The sequence below is a fragment of the Schistocerca americana genome, chromosome 3, assembly GCF_021461395.2.
Source record: "Schistocerca americana isolate TAMUIC-IGC-003095 chromosome 3, iqSchAmer2.1, whole genome shotgun sequence".
Taxonomy (NCBI): Eukaryota; Metazoa; Arthropoda; class Insecta; order Orthoptera; family Acrididae; genus Schistocerca; species Schistocerca americana.
In genome coordinates, this window is record NC_060121.1 from 494,901,951 (window position 1) to 494,923,549 (window position 21,599).

The 21,599-nt window shown below is 43.3% G+C and overlaps 1 protein-coding gene across 1 annotated transcript in view; it reads left to right on the forward strand.

Moving 5' to 3' along the window:
• Positions 1–21,599, forward strand: part of LOC124607108 (cholinesterase-like) — a 104,403-nt gene that overhangs the window by 13,839 nt on the left and 68,965 nt on the right. Inside the window, exon 2 of the mRNA XM_047139305.1 lies at positions 18,207–18,341. Coding sequence (XP_046995261.1) covers positions 18,207–18,341 — 135 coding nt within the window. The remainder of the gene's footprint in view (positions 1–18,206; positions 18,342–21,599) is intronic.

The window sequence follows — 21,599 nt, forward strand, 5'->3', positions numbered from 1 at the left end:
TACGTGAATATACATTATTGTGGTTCGCAAAAGTAACATGTCAAGGTACACGTAATTTAGACTATTATCATTTGCCGATAATCTCGTTTCGATTTCTGGAAGAACATTTACACCAGAATTTAAGCCACTAGCTGGAATAGTGGGTATTAATACACAACACTAAACAATACACAGGAACCTGCCGAACCAGTAGTTTGCTCAAAAACAATAGTTCAACTACAAAGGCCTATCAATTGCTCGCACTAAACATATCAATACGTCAGAGCATATGTCTCTAACACGAACACAGCATATTAGTACACATAAGAAACAACAGACCAAATCTGCAGTTTACACAGAACAGAGATTACTCTACCATCATGGTCCCTAGACTGGCCACATTGAAATGCATTAGTATATCAGAATTTAGATCTCTAACTGAAACATGGTGAATTAATACACCATAAATAGCAGCCTGCCCAAATCTGCAGGTTACAGAGAATAGAAAGGTTGAAGTGTCACGGCCCATAGATTGGTCACATTAAATGTATTCATAGAATCACCACCACGTGCAAGAGACTACAGTGTAAATAACAGAACGACAAAGGCCAAAATTTATACAATATCCCCAGGCACAAGCGCCAGCAATATTTCAGAGGAAAACTTTAACCGAAAAGAAACACAAATAACCAGAACGCATTGGCTGACTCCCATGCGAAACCAGTACTTCGACAGGGACATTGAGTCTCACCACTAGCTAGTAGAACCACAATTTTGTGCAGTCCAAACGATCTTACTTCCATCCACGGCATGTGTATTAATCACAGAGTGCAGCCTCTGCGTACACAACAATGATCGGCCCCACTCATTGTCGACACGTCACTTGGATGATGAAATTCTCCTTTCTGTTGGCCTTCCATACTTGCCAATCGCAAGCCTCTAAATTCACTGCGATCGTGCACACATTGCCCTTTCGAGGGCCTAGGAACTACCTCCACACCACTGAACTAAAGAGTGCGCATAAGCTAGCGATATGGACTGACACCAAGAAAATAGAACACGCGCAAAGTACAGACGGAAGAACAGGACGGGGCGCTACTCCATCTCTCTCTTCGCTCCCCCCTCCTCTTAATTTACGTCCTGGCGCGTTCTTGAGTATGGATGAAAAACGGGACAGGCAGCTTGCCCATTCCCCAATCTCCACTATCCTACTAGTTCATGGCCTGATACATTTTCTATCATGGCCAAAGGACATGATGGGCAGATTATCACTCTCTCTTTCCTCTCACTTATACTACACCCTAGTACTTTCTCGGGCATAGCTGGACACTATGGAAGCTGTCCAACCTCCCAATCTCCACCGTACTCCTAATTTACGTCCTGACACGTTCCCGAATATGGCTGAATGACAGGATGGGTAGCCTCCTCCCCCTCCCCCTCTTTAGTACACGTCCTAGTACTTTCACAAGCATGGTTGAAGGTCAGGATCGGCAGATTTTCCATTTCCCTATCTTCCCCCTCCTGGTTCTCGTCCTGACACATTCTTGAGCATGGCTAACGAACAAGTACGGCAGCTGTCCTCTCCCCCTCTGTCCTCTGTCGTACTTGTTCACATCCTATTACTTTCTCAAATGTGATCAAAAGACAGGAGGGTCAACTTTACTCCTCCATCCCTCTGTCCCTTCTTAGTTCTCCGTCACGAATGGTTAATTGGATGGGTAGCGCCCCCATGTCTCTCTCATCCCTTTGCTCCTACATCACGACCTGAATTTACCTCGAGCATGGGTGAAGGAAAGGATGGACAACTATACCCTCGCCACAGCCAAAAGGCAAGGCGAGCAGCGTCTTACGTACACTATGTGATCAAAAGTACTCGGGCACGCACGTTTTTGATATTAGGTGCATTATGCTGCTATCTACTGTCAGGTATTCCATATCAGCGACCTCAGTAGTCGTTAGACATGGTGAGAGAGCAGGATGGGGTGCTCCGCGGAACTCATGGACTTCGAACGTGGTCAGGTGATTGCGTGTCACTTGTGTCATACATCTGTAAGCGAGATTTCCACACTCCTAAATATCCCTAGATCCACTGTTTCTGATGTGATAGTGAAGAGGAAACCTGAAGGGATATGTACAGCACAAAAGCATACAGGCCAACCTTGTCTGTTGACTGACAGAGACTGCAAACAGTTGAAGAGGGCTGTAATGTGTAATAGGCAGACATCTATCCAGACCATCACAGAAATTCAAAACTGTACCAGGATCCATTGCAGGTACTATGACAGTCAGGCAGGAGGGGAGAAAACTTGGATTTCATGGTCGAGCGGCTGCTCATAAGCCACCATCACACTGGTAAATACCAAACGACGCCTCGCTTGGTGTAAGGACAACATTGGACGGTTGAACAGTGGAAAAATGTTGTGTGGAGTTAGGAATCACGGTACACAATGTGGCGTTCTGAAGGCAGGGTGTAGGTATCGTGAATGCCCGGTGAACGTCATCTGCCAGTGTGTGTAGTGCCGACAGTAACATTCGGAGGCGGTAGTGCTATGGTGTGGTGGTGGTTTTCGTGGAGGGGGCTTGCACCCTTTGTTGTTTTGGGTAGCATTATCACAGCACAGGCCTACATTGCTTCTCACTGTTGAAGAGTAGTTCGGGGACTGCGCTTGCATCTTTCAACACGATGGAGCACCTGTTCATAATGCACAACCTGTGGCGGAGTGGTTATTCGACAGTAACGGGGTTAATGGACTGGCCTGCACAGAGTCCTGACCTGAATCCTATAGAACACCTCTGGGATGTTTTGGAACGCCGTCTTCGTTCCAGGTCTCACCGACCGACATCGATACCACTCCTCAGTGCATCACTCCACGAAGAATGGGCTGCCATTACTCAAGAAACCTTTCAGCAACTGATTGAACATATGCCAGCGAGAGTGGAAGCTGTCATCAAGACAAAGGGTGGGCCAACACCATATTGAATTCCAGAATTACCGATGGAGGGGACTGCGAACTTGTAAATCATTTTCAGCCAGGTATCCGGATACTTTTGATAACACAGTGTAGGAATCACGTACCAAACACCCCCCCCCCCCACCCACACTCATTCATCTCCAGCCACCTACACCCATTCAACACTGCCACAAATTATTATGCTACGTTGGTTGTTTTAGTTGTCTCTTCCATAAGATTAATAAGCTGTAGCATGGTATATCATGATTTGTATCATTTGTAGAATGTATCGAAAAGTATCATCTGATTAAAAAAATCACAACTATTACGTTATTTGAGATATGTGCGTGAACAACACATTGTTGGAAAGAGCGAAGTCTCGAGTCTGACACGTTCCTTCTCGGTAGCAGCAATGTGCGCCCACTTCAGTTTTAGTCTAAAAGGTGTCGGGACAAGAGAAAGAGTTTTGTGTTCTGCTTTTTGTGCAGTGCGGGTCAGTAATAACCGTTTAGCGTTACTTTCGCACTAGGTATGGTGTGGATCCTCCTACAGTACAGAGCATTAGCCGGTGGCATGAACGATACCCAGAAAGCGGTTGTTAGTGTAAAGGCAAATCACAAGGGTGTCCCCTAGTGTCTCACACAGACGTCGAACGCATCCGCCGTAGTTTCACAAGGAGTCCGCAGAAATCCGTTCGCTGTGCAACTCGACAGATCAACATGCCCCCGAAGTCCGTCTGGCGTGTGTTGCGTCAACGTTTACACATGAAACCGTACAGAATTCAGCTACTGCAAGCTCTTTGTGAAGGTGACAACCGACAACGTGTAGAGTTCTGTAATTTCGTTCTTGGTGAGATGGAGGATGACACTTTTCTTCCTCGCTTAGCGTTTGGTGACAACATTCCATTTAAATGGGAAGGTGAACCGTCATAATGTGAGAACATGCGGTACGGAACAACCACATGAAGTTGTACAACATGAGAGGGGCTCTCTAAAATTTAATGTGTTTTGTGCAGTTTGACTGGAAAAAGTGTATGGTCCATTTTTCTTTGCCGAGAACACTGTTACAGGAAGCACATATCTCGATATCCTTGAGAAATTTCTTTTCCCACAGGTGGAGACTGATTCGAAAGGCTTCATTTACCAGCGTGGAGGGGCACCGCCGCACTGGCATCTGGAAGTGCGGGAATTTTTAAATCAGAGGATTGCTGAACGATGGATCGGTCGCACTAGACCAAATGACTTAGCTTTACGTTACTGGCTTCCAAGATCACCGACGTGACTGTATATGATCAGTTCTAGTGCGGGTTTACAAAAGACTCTATGTGCCTCTGTTACGAACAACAATGAATGAACTGAGACATCGCATAACAGCAGCTGTGGTAGCCATTCAAAATAGTTCAAATGGCTCTGAGCACTATGGGACTTAACAATTGAGGTCATCAGTCCCCTAGAACTTAGAACTACTTAAACCTAACTAACCTAAGGACATCACACACATCCATGCCCGAGGCAGGATTCGAATCTGCGACCGTAGCGGTCGCGCGGTTCCAGACTGTGGAAGCCGTAACTCAAGACATGCTCGCTGCAGTGTGGGGACAATTTGAATACCGCATTCACATATGCCGTGCATCTCTAGGGGGGCATATGGGGGGGCATATTAAAAGATATGAAAAAAACTTTTTGTGTTTCCCATTCATCAAAAAACAAAATTATTTGAATACGTTTATTAGTTTCAAAAATGTTGACTTACCAAATCTGATGAATCTTGTTGATACTCCCTATATTTATTCTCTAAAACGGCACAAATTGATCGTGGGACAGAATGGGACTACTATTGAAATTGAGTTAGCAGGTAATACAGATAAACCGTATCTACAGCAGTGCCACTTGTTGCTCTTGATAAGGTTAATCGATTCTTAAATCTGTCTGCGGCTAATCATACTGTTGATGATAACATTCTACAAAAATAAGCCATAGTCACTTTGAAAAAGAGGCGCTGTTATCGACTGATTCTCATCATACCTAGCACATGGCGTACGAAGAATACACATAACACAAAACGCAAACAATGCTTAACAGTCGGCAAAAAATTTTTCAGAACCGAAACATTTTAATTTGAGTTCCTTACAGTTAGGACGAAATGTGTTCTGATACACGTCAATAAATATTTCGGAAGTGCTAGCCATGGCAAATACTCTCATTATAATGACGAAAAAAAGAAAAACAAGATAACTACTTGGGAGAAAGCAAATAAAACCATCTAGGCGGTTTAGAGTTGATTAATATGCAATAATATCACTCTAATCGTGAACGAAGCAAGTGTCATGAGCATGTTAAAGACCCTGACTTGCTTAAAAACCAACTAACACACAAAATAAATTTTTATTCTCAGTTGAAGTGCAGTGAACGCACAGAGATAATCGAAAACACGACGTCAGAAACAGTTTATTCCTTTACAATCTTGTCATCAGTGTGTAACAGCCGTTGTCTTTTTTTCTTTTCATGCTGTTAACACATACGCTCATTTCTTAACTATGGAAAGCTTTTCTGGGAAACACATGCACAAAATATGTATCCTGTTTATAAACTACAGAAAAGGGACAAAATAATAAGGACGATAAGTAGTATTGGAGCTCATTGTAAAGAACTGCTCAAAACATTTGGGATTTTAAGTACACTTTGTGAATGCATTTGTCAGTCAGTTATGTACAATGAAAGTAACTTTAATTACTGCGCAAACATTTCTGTGCAGGACCTTGGAATAAGGTCTCGAATGAACTTACATTTGCCAAGAATGAATAAATATAAAACTCAGGGCAGCAGTATCAAAGAATGAATCTGTGGAATAAATACACCAAGAAAATTAAATAGAGTAGTAAAATGAACTTATTTCAAGAGGCAGTTTAAAAGTGCATGTTAGGCAGCACAGTCTATGCATTGAATTACTTAGAGAGCACAGACGAGGGGTTTGGTAAAAAATTTAACACAAGCAAATAATAACAACACGTCCTTTTCGTTCTACAGCACGCTTTTGTAGTCGTCTGTCTTCTGACTGGTTTGATGATTTGTTTACTTTTTTTTTCAGGTAAAGTTTACACCAAAGATCTTTAATGGATGACGCTAATACGTTATCCTCCTCCTGCAATCAACATTTGACTCGTTATGGAGGACTGTTCACTCAGGTTATGATGCAAAGAAATGGGAAGTTGCGGTACACAAAATGAAAACCAACATCATCGTCAGGATCCTGATGTTGGCCGATAATGTGTGCGTTGTGTATGTACTGCGTGCAATGATCAGAGTAGTCGCATTTATTATGCTACTAAATATATTTTTTGGAAGGATGTACAAAGAAAACAGTATTTATACTAACGATAAACCGAATGAAGTTTGCTTGCTTTTAAATGGCTTCCCTTCTATTCAGGATGATGGACGCTCTAATCTCCATCAAGTCATTGTTATTTACGTTTAGCGTGAATTCCCTAAATGTCTTCGCACAAATACTGGTACGGTTCCTACGATAAGGTCACAGCCGACTATGTGTTCCATCCTCGTAAAACTATACTTGCAGGTATGGAAATAACTCTACTCATAAATTTTGTTTCTTTTTTTTTTTTTGTTCTTAAACTGCGTTCCCACTTCCCATTTCCTTCTAAAAGTGATTTGCGAATGAATAAAGTTACTACTACATGACACAAACTGTAGTTCAGGCTCTGTACCCTTTCGTCCAGAAGCTGCTGTTCCTATATTTAAATCTCTGATTTATAATTTTGCTTTTTGTTGAGTTATGTTGTTTCAGATGTTCACGTGTATCTTGCCTCATCTGGTTTTATCTACTGCTTCCATATCAGTAACATATATAGTCAAAGAAAATACAATCTCACGACAGCTTAATGGTGTCAAGGACATGATCAATTCGAAACATTCATTAGTATATCTTGTCTGGAAGTGGCAATAGCCTGGTCAACGAAGATCAAGAAACGTCGAACAACGAAAAAAATTCGTGTAGTCGAAAATTTTTCTATAGTGGTTGAATGGAGTGCCATGAACGACGTACTAAGATTCCTCACCAGTGGGGTGTGGGCGTGGTGGTGAGGGGAGGGGGATCGTTTAAAAGCCACTTTTTATGTTTTTCTTAATAGCCCGAGAACCGCTGCTTCTAGGGAAACTGTTTCCCAGTGGAAAATTAAACTACGCTCAGTTACCTACATCAAAGGTTCTGCTCATTTTCTTTGTCTGGGACTAACGATTCCGCGTTGCAGGGGATAGAAAAATTACACACACGTATATAGTATTTTAATGTCATAAAACTGTTGTTTATTCTTAAATGAAGAGGGCGAAGAATAAATATTGAAACAGCGGAATAATATTAACGGATAGCTTGTGTTCTGAGGCCGTGGCGGTTTGGAGACGGGTGTTGGGTGGAGGGTAGGTGCGTGAGGGAAGGTAGGTTGCCGCATTATGGTCACGCACTTCCCTCCTTCGTTGATCAGCAAACTGAAGAGGGGCAGACGAGTCCCCACCCCCTCTACGCCATTACAGTATGTCATAACAAATATCCACAGTGTATTTCATAAAGTCATTACTATCCTTCGTCAGCTCGTCTTACAAATTACTGGCGACACAGAGTGCACACACACTCTAGGGGTGCTTGTTCTCCACTACATGGCATACAGATATCAGACACTAATAGTACCAGCGCAAGAAACCGTTATGGACAGATTCCAAGTAAATATCTGCGTACTGCTCTAATCTAGTAGAGGCGATATTGATACTTAGTCATCGTACAAGACAGTTGTAATGTTCTTCCTGGAAAGGCAACTTCTTCCATTATCAGTGCTTCTCGCTTTTCAGTTGACAGACTTTACCTAACCAGCATTTCCTGTTATGTGAATAGGCAAAATAATTTCACTGAGTCCGTTTTTACGTAGTGGAATCATTTTCAATTTATTAAGTCAGTACTCATTTGCAGATGTTAAGCCAGCTTTTGTGTAAAATATGTTTCTATAAAAAAAGACTGAGAAGCGTTTAATTTGTAGGTGTGATGTTTTCAGTGAACCGTATGGACTTGGTGAGCAAGGGGCTGAATTCGTAAATGTGGCATCTTGCTGCTGCCTATCGTCGACAGCATACTGCAAAGTCGTGTAACAATATTGTTGTCAGTTGGTTGTAAATTAATGAGTGACAAGAAAGTTATCTAACTGTGTTACTGGTAGATTGCATAAATCTCTTGTAGAATGGGCTGCAATGAGTGCAGCCACTTACCAAACATACGCAGTGTTTCTTCCAAAGCGGAGACGATGAAATTGACATTGTCTTTTTACATAATAGTTCACTTAAAAAGTGCAAGTAAGAACTCACTAAACAAACAGAAAATAACTCCACTATACACTGAGATGACAAAAGTCATGGGATAGCTCCCAACATTGTATCGGACCTCCTTTTTGCTCGGTCTAGTGCAGCATCTCGACGTGGAATGGATTCAACAAGGCGTTGAAAGTCTCCTGCAGAAATATTGAGCCATGCTGCCTCTGTAGCTATCCATAATCGCGATTATGTCATAAACTCGATTATGTCATAAATGTCCGATGACATTTATGTAGAGCGATATCTGTGGAAAAAAATATCGCTCGAATTGTCCAGAATGTTCTTCAAACCAATCGCGAACAATTGCAGCCCGGAAACGTGGCGCACTGTCATCCATAAAAATTACATCGTTCTTGGAGAACATGACATCCATGAATGGCTAAAAATGGTCTCCAAGTAGTCGAACATCGAGGGGACCCCGTCCATTTTATGTGAACACAGCTCACATCTTTATAGAGCCACCACCGGCTTACACAGTAGCTTGTCGGAAATTTGGGTCCATGGCTTCGTGGGGTCTATCCCACACTCGAGCAACACCATCAGATCTTAGCAAGTGCAATCGGAGCTCGTCTGACCAGGTCACAGTTTTTCTGTAGTCTAGGTTCAAATGGTTCAAATGGCTCTGAGCACTGTGGGACTTAACATCTATGGTCATCAGTCCCCTAGAACTTAGAACTACTTAAACCTAACTAACCTAAGGGCATCACACAACACCCAGTCATCACGTGTAGTCTAGGGTTCAAATGGCTCTGAGCACTATGGGACTTAACAGTAGGTGGATATGGTGTTATGGGCGCTCAACAGTGTAGTCTTTAGCGCCTATGGGACTTAACAGCTGTGGTCATCAGTCCCCTAGAACTTAGAACTACTTAAACCTAACTAACCTAAAGACATCACACACATCCATGCCCGAGGCAGGATTCGAACCTGCGACCGTAGCAGTCGCGCGGTTCCGGACTGCGGGCCTAGAACCGCGAGACCACCGCGGCCGGCTGTAGTCTAGGGTCCAAACGATATGGTCACGAGCCCGGGAGAAACGATGCGACTGATTTCGTGCTGTTGGCAAAGGCACTCACGTCGCTCGTCTGCTGCCACAGCCCATTCAGCCCATTAACGCCACATTTCGCCGCACTGTCCTAACGGATACGTTGTTCATACGTCGCACATTGATTTCTGCGGTTGTTTCATGCAGTGTTGCCTGTGTGTTAGCACTGACAGCTCTACCCAAACTCAGCTGCTCTCGGTCGTTAAGTGAAGGCTGTCGCCACTGCGTTGTCCGTGGTGAGAGGTAATGTCTAAAATTGGCACACTCTTGACACTGTGGATCTTGGAATATCGAAGTCCCTAACGATTTCCGAAATGGAATGTCCCATGCACCTCGCTCCAACTATCATTCAGCGGTCAAAGCCTTGTAATTCACGTCGTGAGGCCATAATCACATCGAAAACCTCTTCATATGTATCGCCTGACTATGAATGACAACTCTGCCAATGCACTGCCATCTATATACAGGGTGGTCCATTGATAGTTACCGGCCCAAATAACTCACGAAATAAGCATCAAACGGAGAACTACAAAGAACGAAACTCGTCTAGCTTGAAGGGGAAAACCAGATGGCGCTATGGTTGGCCCGCTTGATGGCGCTGCCATATGTCAAACGAATATCAACTGCGTTTTTTAAAATAGGAACCCCCATTTTTTATTACGTATTCGTATAGCACGTTAAGAAATATGAATGCATAAAAAGTTCTCGGTTTACTTGACGCGGCAAGTAAACCGAGAACTTTTTATGCAAGGACTCCGTCGCGAAAGACTTAGTAATCAAGAAATATGAATGTTTTAGTTGGACCACTTTTTTCGCTATGTGATAGATGGCGGTGTAATGGTCACAAACGCATAAGTACGTGGTATCACGTAACATTCTGCCAGTGCGGACGGAATTTGCTTCGTGATACATTACTCGTGTTAAAATTGACCGTTTACCAATTGCGGAAGAGGTCGATATCATGTTGATCTATGGCTATTGTGATCAAAATGCCCAACAGACGTGTGCTATGTATGCTGCTCGGTATCCTGGACAACATCATCCAAGTGTCCGGACCGTTCGCCGGATAGTTATGTTATTTAAGGAAACAGGAAGTGTTCAGCCACATGTGAAACGTCAACCACGACCTGCAACAAATGATGATGCCCAGGTAGGTGTTCTTGCTGCTGTCGCGGCTAATCCGCACATCACTAGCAGACAAATATCACTAGAATAGGGAATCTCAAAAACGTCAGTGTTGAGAATGGTACATCAACATTGATCGCACCCGTGCCATATTTCTATGCACCAGGAATTGCATGGCGACGAATTTGAACGTCGTGTACAGTTCTGCCACTGGGCACAAGAGAAATTACGGGACGATGACAAATTTTTTGCACGCGTTCTAATTAGAGACGAAGCGTCATTCACCAACAGCGGTAACGTAAACGGGCATAATATGCACTATTGGGCAACGGAAAATCCACGGTGGCTGCGACAAGTGGAACATCAGCGATCTTGGCGGGTTAGTGTATGGTGCGGCATTATGGGAGGAAGGAGAAATGGCCCCCATTTTATCGATCGCAATCTAAATGGTGCAACTTATGCTGATTTCCTACGTAATATTCTACCGATGTTACTACAAGATGTTTCACTGCATGACAGAATGGCGATGTACTTCCAACATTGTGAATGTCCGGCACATAGCTCGCGTGCGGTTGAAGCGGTATTGAATAGCATATTTCATGACAGGTGGATTGGTCGTCGAAGCACCATACCATGGCCCGCACGTTCACCGGATCTGATGTCCCCGGAGTTCTTTCTGTGGGGAAAGTTGAAGGATATTTGCTATCGTGATCCACCGACAACGCCTGACAACATGCGTCAGCGCATTGTCAATGCATGTGCGAACATTACGGAATGCGAACTACTCGCTGTTGAGAGGAATGTCGTTACACGTATTGCCAAATGCAATGAGGTTGACGGACATCATTTTGAGCATTTATTGCATTAATGTGGTATTTACAGGTAATCACGCTGCAACAGCATGCGTTCTCAGAAATGATAAGTTCACAAAGGTACATGTATCACACTGGAACAACCGAAATAAAATGTTCAAACGTACCTACGTTCTGTATTTTAATTAAAAAAAAATGCCTGTTACCAACTGTTCGTCAAAAATTGTGAGCCATATGTTTGTGACTATTACAGCACCATCTACCACAAAGCGAAAAAAATATCCAACTAAAACATTCATATTTCTTTACGTATTACACGAATATGTAATAAAAAATGGGGGTTCCTATTTTAAAAAAAGCAGTTGATGTCCGTTTGACCTATGGCAGCGCCATCAAGCGGGCCAACCATAGCGCCATCTGGCTTCCCTCTTCAAGCTAGACAAGTTTCATTCTTTGTAGTTTTTTCGTTTGACGCTTATTTCGTGAGATATTTGGCCCGGTCACGATCCATGAACCACCCTGTTTGTGCGTATCACTCCTCCCTGACTTCTGTTACCTCAGCGTAGAAATACGACCTCAGTAAAGTTTTACGGATATAAGAAAACTTGCCAGGGAATGTTATGAGGGTATTGGTACCTGTAAAATGAAAAGCGAGCAGTGGTTATGGTGGAGAAAACTACCTTCCCAGAAGAATGCTACAGCTGCCATACAAGACAACTAAAAATAATTTTCCTCTAGCGAGGTAGAACAATGCGCAGAGATTTACATAGAATCTGTCCACATGTGTTTCTTGCATTAGCATTACTGGTGACTTATATGTGTACTCCATATAGTGGAAAATGAAAACCCGTAGGTAATGTCTGCGCAGTTCCCCGCCGTTCAAATGGCTCTGAGCACTATGGGACTTCAACTGCTGAGGTCATTAGTCCCCTAGAACTTAGAACTAGTTAAACCTAACTAACCTAAGGACATCGCAAACATCCATGCCCGATGCAGGATTCGAACCTGCGACCGTAGCGGTCTTGTGGTTCCAGGCTGCAGCGCCTTTAACCGAACGGCCACTTCGGCCGGCCTTCCCCGCCGTGATTTGTAAGGGGAGCAGCAGGAGGATCGGTCCGCGGTGCAGCAAGTATGTACGAAAAGGCCACACGGAGAATCGCAGTTTGTGGATGTCTTGGTGCTCGGGTCCTATTGGAGCTAAGAACATGCTGCAAAAAGCTTTTGGTTTAGCTCGGACCAGCGGTTATTTGTATAACCATTCGAATGTCTGTCTTACTGTAGCTATGTTACAGCACATTAAGCAAGGTTTGAAAGATAAACCGGAGCTGGCGCCTAGGCAAATCGTGCAAATCAATTACTTCCTTTTACAAAAGGCTGAAATTAATGCTCAGCTAATGACACCATTTGTACGTGTACCTTTCGGATTTTTCACCACACCATTAAATACCTTCGGAGTGGAAGCGAGATTGATGGCTTAGACTTGGTACACCAGTGCATCGGACTTTGCTGTAATATAAATTTTTACCGTTTGGAAAAAATTTTGCTTCGTTTGGTTTTTAAGTGAAAAAAACAAGTTTTTCTGGGAGGTTCCTGAACCGTGTCACTTCTATATTTTATTTTAGTACGAATCGGTTCAAACTTTGCACAAAGGTATGTAAATTGAAAAAATCAAAACGAAGTCGAGCTAAATGTTGCACATACACTTTGTTTCGTGAATTTTATGTGCAAAAACGGTTTAAATCAAATAAATAAACAGTGTGTTCGTAGGATAAAATTGAAAAATCACTTTCAAAAAATCTAGTGTCATTCGGATTTCACGCGCAAAAATACGTTTTTGTCAGTTTATTTACGAGTGCAACTTCTGTTTCAAACTTGGGCGAATCGGTACAAATTTTGTAAGAAGATAGAAAAATACATGTAATTAATGGTAGCCTGTTGTTTTGTGAAAGCTTTATCCGTTGCCACGATATAAGCAACACAGTTCGAAAGACAGTAAAAAACGTATATCTGATCAGTCGTTGCCCAGGTCAATAAAAAACTACATCGGTTGCCAAGCTATGGCGATCTAATGTCAAAATTATGGTAGAGTAAAAGTTTAGAAGCAAAATGAAAACTGTTCCTATCATAGAAAAAAAAGGCGAATAGGCCTTGGGCACATTTAGGTGTGAAAAGGGAACGAGCTTTTCGAATTATGTGGCAGCTTCAAAGACATTTAAATCAAAACCTCTTGACACATTAGCGCTTTTTTACGAGATAACCCTTCTTCGCCAGCGCACTGAGCTCTCTTAACTGCAGGATCTTAACACTCCTGCAGCTTGTAATTTATAGGCCAAAGTCCCTGATTCTTGTCACCAAAATCCAGAGGATTAACCAGCCATACCAGACAATATATGTAATATCATATAGCTAAAAAAGTTTTTATTGGGGGGGGGGGATGAAACTTCTGGGGGTGGATTTGTTCCTTGTGGGACGTTAAAATAATTTTTTTAATTTCTGGCTGGTAGGGGGTGACTTTTTCCCAGGGACCAATTTCTCATTCAAAACTACCACCTGTTACTAGTATGGTGAGGCGTATAAGAACAAGTAGACACAGATTTATGTGCTTCTAGAGAGTGCGGTGGATCTACAATAGGAAGCAATCGAGAGTGACAGTGCATCTATAATAGGAAGTATCCGAGAGTGGGGATGCATGCATCCAAAACTTTAATGACAAGTTGGGTCATATTGCGCGATTGCACGACGTAACACATGAATGATATGATTGTACGCGTGATGTTATATGACATGACATCATGTATCATGTTACTTTATGTGACACGATGCATTATATTACGTGACCTGGGTACCATTATTAAAAAGTGAAAAAGCGCCAGTATGTCAAGACGTTTTGATTTAAATGACTTTAAAGCTGACAGATAAGTCGAAAAGCTGGTTCTCTTCTTTTACATCTCTATATTCGTCTTTTTTGTGCTATGATAGGAGCATTTTTCGTTCTGGTAACTTTCTGAAACACCTTTTAGCTGTTTCTTATGACTTAATAGGTAGAGAGAGTGGGGGACTGGCCCATACTCGCTTCAGTTTGCAGATCTACGGAGGAGGTAGGTGCATGCTATCGATATAAACCGATCCATTCGATTGTAGCATCAACTGGCGAGGAATGACTGCTAGGCAGACACACGCAAGGTGCATGTAGTATCAGCGAGTGTTCTGTCCATGTGTAGAATAGGGTTGGTGCGCGATCTCTTGAGTCTGACCGAGGGCAGATTGTGATGGGCCGAAAGCCACCCCTCATTACAGATGTCGGATGTCGTAGGCCGGGTAGATTGGTGAAACGGGACGGGCGGTGAATTGTGACGGAATTAACATCAGAATTTTATGCCAGGCAAGACACAAGTGTGCCTGACCACGCAGTGCACCGAACACTCCTAACGAAGGGCCTCCACAGCCGACGACCCACGCATGTGGCGTTAACACAACGACATCGGCAACTACGACTGAAATGGGCGCGTGACCATCGGCACTGGACGTTGGCGCAGTGGCACAGCGTTGCATGGTCTGATGAAACCTGACACGTTCTTCATCATGCCGATAGGAGGGTGCGAATCCGTCGTCTCCCAGGGGAACAACTCTTTCGCACCTCTAATGCGGAACGGAGACAAGCTGACGGGGCTCCATTATGCTCTAGGGAAACATTCATGTGGGAATCCGTGGGTCCAGTGGAGCTCGTGCAAGGCATCATGAGGGCCAATGAGTATCATACGTTGGTTGCAGATCACATACATCCCTTCATGTCGACCATGTTTCTCGGAAGGCAGCGGCATTTTTCAACAAGACAATGCGTCATGTCACAAGGCCAGGAGTGTGATGGAGTGATTGAAGGAACACAGTGGCGAGTTCCAATTGGTGTGCTGGCCCCCTAATACGCCAGATCTGAACCCGATCGAACGCGTCTAGGATGTGATTTGAAGATGGCGTCAGAGCACATTGCCCCCCCTCTCCGGAATTTACAGGGTTTAGGTGACGTGTGCGTGCAGATACGGTGTCAGCTCCCTCGAGCGACTTACCAAGGCTTCATTGCTTCTATGCTATGACGAGCCGCCGCTGTCATACGTGGCAAAGGTGGACATTCGGGCTATTAGGCAGGTGGTTATAATGTTCTGGTTGATCAGTATAAATGACTGCTACAATGAACTGCATTCTAGAAGTACCTCAGCGTACACTAGACGTCTCTGTCTTGCAATAGCATAGGTGGTTTCGTATGAAAAAATGAATTAAATGGTGGTTTCAGACGGAAGCCATTGATACTCAAAGCGTTACTAAGATTTGGAATACTTATTTCGTTTGTCAATCATTCCATCGTATTGAACTATGACACAAAAATGTTGATGTCACACACTTCTGCGACAGCTTTTTAGGAAAAGAACATAAGACTGAATCGGAAAACGGAGCGCAAAAATTCGAAGCTGTGCCTTTTTTTCCCTAGGGCCTCCAGTCCCCCATCCCCCTCCCAAAAAAATGAAGCATTGGCTGTGTTTTGAACCGGAACACAGAAAGTTTTGATTATTAATCAGAGACATGAAGGACGATACCCGTAGACCACGGGTTCACCGCAAATGGACTGATGAAGTAGAGTCGAAACTTTGAACATCATTTGCTCGTAAACTATTGAATAAACCAACATAGATGTCCCGTTATTTTCATACATCTTTCATCCTGTAAAATTTCGACTTTATCAGGCAGCGACCTTTGGCGGTTTCCTCTTGTCAGATAAGAAATGTAAACTTTCCCTTGATCGATGGGCCCTGCACGAATGGAAGTTGTATGAGTACGCTTTTTTAGCTTTTTGTGTTCGGTCGCTGCCAATTTTAACCGTCTGCTCTGTGAGAAAGCGCGGTAGTACTCAGTAGTTTTTTCAGAATTGACATATACCACGAGTAGTCACTAGCATACTTTGACATCAGTTACACGAAACATTTCAGCACTGACTTCTAATTTAGTAGATGTTCAGTACACAACGCAAACCAGAGGAACAATGGCTCCTCTGGGTGCACTAGTCAGAGCTTTGAATCACAACGCCACTACCGCCTACCCGGCAACCCTTGTGCTTCGCGATGCTTGTTTCCGCCGACTTCAGAAAACCGCTATATTAGTGTTCTAGAAAAAAGTTTACAAAGACTAAAGTCCCTAGCGGTGGGCACATAATTGTGCTCTGAAACCTGAAAGCAATACACTACGGGACGCGTATTTGATCAGTAAAAACACATTTACATTGCAGAATGCGCGACACTCTCTTTGCATAAATGACACAATATAATACTCAAATGCGAAGTGGCACTGCTACGTTGTAGAGATTATGTCTCTGGTACGAATTTCGTTTCTCAATTTTCCATTACTGAGCGTATCCTTTACAGTGACAAAAATAATAACAGACGACTATTCCATGAAATTTCGAGATTGCAGCCGGATGACGTCGACTTCTTGCCACGATATTTCGGCTGACAGCCATTCAACCTAAATATCGTGGCAACAAGTCTACGTAATTCGGCTGCAATCCAAAAATTTCATGGAATATTCCTTACGCTGGAAAATTTCAAGAATGGTATGTATTACAGTTAGGATGCGTGCACTGATTCATGTGGGAAGGGTATTACAAAGTTGTTGTATCCTCTCCTGGGGCATAACAGTCGTGACTAACCTATGGTATCCTGGATAATGGCACTGGGACGAAGTTAATGTCCGAACTGGTCCACACATGGTCTATTGGGGACACATCTGGGCATATCACTGGCCACTGGACTATCTCAACGTCACGCACAATTCATAGAGACATTTACCATGTGTGGACGAACCTTGTCTTGTTGAAAACTAGCACCACGTTATTGTCGCGTGGGAATTAACAGACGAGGACACAGGATGTCCGTGAGTTCTAGCCGTGACCTTAAGTCATACCCAATTGCTGCACACACCATGACTGGGAGTAATACCATCGGGCCTCTCCAAAACATTGCAAAATGATAATCCTGCCCATGCCGCCGCCATAATCGCAGACGATAGTCAGCTGGGGTAGGGCACAATCGCGATTCATCCCAGAAAACAGTGCGACGCCATTTATCAGCAGTCCGTGCTTCCTAGTCACGGCACCATTCCAGACACAGCCGTCTGTGTGGTGGTATTACTGGCACCCTATGTGTGGGACGCATAGGCTGCTGTGAGTCTCCGACCGATTGTGCGGGATGGCACAGAATGTTGCATAGAGTACATTACTTGTACGCGGATGGCAGTCACAGATGTGAAGGTGTTCGATGTACTTGGTGCACAATACGGCAATCCTCCCTTGTGGTGACCACACGTTTCGACCAGAACTTTTACGACGAGTATGCCTGCCGTCAGTTTCCCATGAAGTACAACATCGGTCCATTGTCACATTGGAATGGACAATCCTACTAAATAAATGGCCAAATGGAGATCCCTGAGGAGGCCCTTCCCTGATTCAGTCAGGTGCTGATAACGGTGTCTCACAAAGGTATGCATCATCTCAGTGTGCTTCGCAGTTATCACTCAACATCTAATGTTGTTTACACCCAAGGTCTTGTAACGAATCTACACACGAACAACACAAATACATTCTGGTGGCCGTTCTATCTGTCACAGAGGTATAAACGCTAATTATCTATAGCTGCGGATGATGTGCACCCGTACTAAGTTACATTGATCTCTAACCATGTATTCTGGGTGCCTAATTTTTTCTCGTCTAGCGTATTTGTAATACTAGCTATGGAATGCAATGTGCGATAAGTATATCCAAACGTGTTGGCAGCGTGCCGTGTAATATAATGCTGTTTATACTACTGTCACGTGTTATAAATCCTTGCTCTTTCTCGTACTGCAAGTTGAGATTACTTTCTGCTGCTTCATGTCATTGCAGGCCGAGGATGTGTTGGTGACGGTGGAACAGGGTACTCTACTTGGAACCACGGCTACTAGCGTCTACAATACCACTTACACGGCGTTTCTGGGTATCCCGTACGCGGAACCACCCGTTGGAGAGCTACGTTTCCGGGTGAGTAAGTGTGCAGCAGCACAGAGCTCGTACTCATTAATGTTCAAGATGAATTTACTGCTTTTAGTATTTCTGTTTACTTGAATATCACTTAGACTCTGAATGATAATTGTCTTAAAATTTCCTATGAGATATTAATGACCCAACCAGTAACGACTGCATCAGTGTACAAAGGTTAACAATAAAAATGAAGGGAAGAAAATGGAGAGAAAACATAGTAAATATAAGTGTTACGCTGCTTGACAGTTGCTAAAGAACGGAGGCATTGTTGAACGGGAATAATCAGAGGCTATGATGGACGACACGGAACATGGTACATAGCTAGTGGAAGTATATTTAAAACGAGAAATGGTACAACTTTCACCACTTGGGAAAGGACAATAACAGACATAAATAACATTCTTGCTTGACACAGGTCAGACTCGCAACATAACATCTATATTGGACTCTCAGTAACGAATATGCCCACCTCGGGCACTAATGCACATTTTCCACCTGTTATTGATGCTGGCTACCATACTGTTGAGGAGTCCATGGTGGATATTATCCCTCTTCTCTCTCAAGGCTGTTTTCAGATTTTGTACGGTTTAGGAGGGGATGTTCGTTGGGAAACACCTCTGCCAAGAGCATCCCAGACATGCTCTTTAGCGTTTAGGCCGAGGGAGTACCACGCCATTCTACTTATTCAATACCATCACTTTCCATTGTGTCCAAATACTCAGAGGTCCTGTGCGGGCAGGAACTGTCGTCCATAAAGTGGTAGTCGAGACCTACCGCACCCCTAGACATACTCACGTGATCCAGAATAATCACTCTGCATAAACGCTGTGTTGTAATAGGACTTCGCGCAAATATATGCAATGGTGTTTGGCCATTGTGCATAATGCCAGCCACACCACAGCGCGTAGGCCTTACCGATAACATTCATGAACATTCTGTGGTGTGTAGCATGTCCCCCCCCCCCCCCCCCCCACTTCTTCTCTCCACACTAGCGAGTGGCCAGAACCACGTGCCACAGTGAAGCTAGATTCATTGGAGAACATCACTCTGAACCACTGCTGCTGACCCCAAACAACATGTTCCCTACAACAACGACCTCTTTCCCGACGATTGAGTGGTTGATGTGGAACAGGCCTCTGCGCACACAAACTAGCCTGATTTAATCGCCAGAAAATAATTCTGGTGGAGACACGTGTACACGTAACGGTTGCAAGGTATATAGCGATCTGCGTAGGAATGAGATGTCTGTTCCGTTTCGTCACTAGGGCTACGTATCGATCCTCTTACGGTGTGGTGGTTCATCTAAGAGCCTCGGCATGCTTTCACATAACATTTCCACCTTGAGGGGCTTTTTTTAATCGCGAGATGACACTTTTGGACTCATCCATTTCTGTGGCCACAGTAGTGACACTTTGACTGGTTTCGACCCGTCCTGCTACCCGTCCACAATCATAATAGCTCAAATGGTGTCTTGCAGACATGTTGCAGTGCTACACGCAATGGCGCACTAATCGATTCCATAACACTCTGTACCAAACTCCGTACTTCATGGACTGTCGAATCCACGTAGAGTGTTCGTGCACCGGCTTCGCTGCAGTTAACATGTCCTGTCCTCTACGTTTTCCTTTACTATAACTGGTCTGGTGTTTCGTAGCAATTTTTGGGTGTTCCGTAGCAATTGGCCGTTGTTCCTTAGCAGGCGGCAGTTGTTCTTTAGCAGCTATCATGCAGCCTACTATCTACATTTGTCAAGTAGCGTATGTGATTAGATAGCAAGTATAGGGGCAGAAAGACAATAAGTAAAGAATTTAAAACCTAAGGACATTAACAAAACATTATAATCATAGTTTATTATGAAACAGAATGTTGAAAATGCTGTAAATATACTTTAACGTTTGTCGCCCTAAGAATTCAAAAATTGACCAAGCTATTGTCTGCCTGCTGAGTAGTCCAGAAAGATGTTTCAAAAACATTCATCTGATTTCGCAAGACTGCATCGTGTACAAGAATGAAGATATAAACTTGGAGAGAATTTTAACTCACACGTCAAAACTAAATATTTATCTTTTCGTTATAAGTTTCCGGTCTATGTGATTGATGATGGAGGTCTTCTGGCGCAGTACTTCGATCGTTCAGTGCCCAGTGTGCGTCGAGTCGATATGGTAAGAACACAGCAACAAGAGGTGTTTCGCGTTCTTCCGTTTCAACAGGTGCAATTCAGTTACAAATTGGTGGGTTGATTTTCGTCGAGGGTACAGAACCGCACCTCATACTGCTCAAAGTATTCGATGAGAGGATCAGCGTCAGCAAGTTCAAGGCACTGATTGTTTACGTAAGAGAAAATCCACATGTTGAGCGAAGGGATCGTTCAAGACGTATAGCGCATTTTTACAGATTCTTGCCCGTAGTTCACAGAACTCTCCTCGTCATGGCATGCAAAACTTACCTAGTTCTCACATGTCTGTCTAGTTTGTTTTGCGGCGTGTTTCTACCCGTGGAGGATTCAATTGCTACAAGACCTTTATGACTGTGATAAACAAAAACGTGTAGAGCTGTGTGAATTCTTTCTGGGCATGGAGGTCGAAAACCGGGAGGTGGGATAGTCTTACCGGCAACCATTGAAACCGGCAAATTATACCCATTACACGATGGTAAACGCTTAGTTTCGATGCGTAAGTTTAAATTCACCCTTCTCCCCTCCAAATAATCGCGCCCTCATCCAATGCTTCTATCTTGCATGTAGAAGGTATAGCTTTGTTGAATTGGATGCGTGTTTATGAGTAACTCTGAATTTGCAAATAATTTGGGTAGTAGGTCGAACAATAATATATTTTTTTCATCTTGAACTCCTTTGTAAGAGAACTAATATAACATTTATTAATACTGAAAAGAGGTTTGATAGTCGTTATAAATTATTTATATGACTTACGTTTCGTTCGGTATGATTGTTACGAATTTTGAAGGGAATATTGAAGTTGCCTACATCTGAGATTTCAAATATAAAATATTTGGACGAATGTCAGTGAAAAAAAAGCAACAACACGTAATCTGTGATAATACAAATTCTGTCACTAGAAGTAACAGACGTATTGGAGGCAAATTAAAGGCAAATTGGGATGAACCTGTAGATAATACTAATCAAATTCTCTTCATCTATAAATGTATAGAATCTTAACGTGCGTGTGACAAATGAAGTCACACGTGCAAATCACGTGAAAGTTTTGCATCTGTCAAAGAAAAATAATAGTTGCAGTGTTT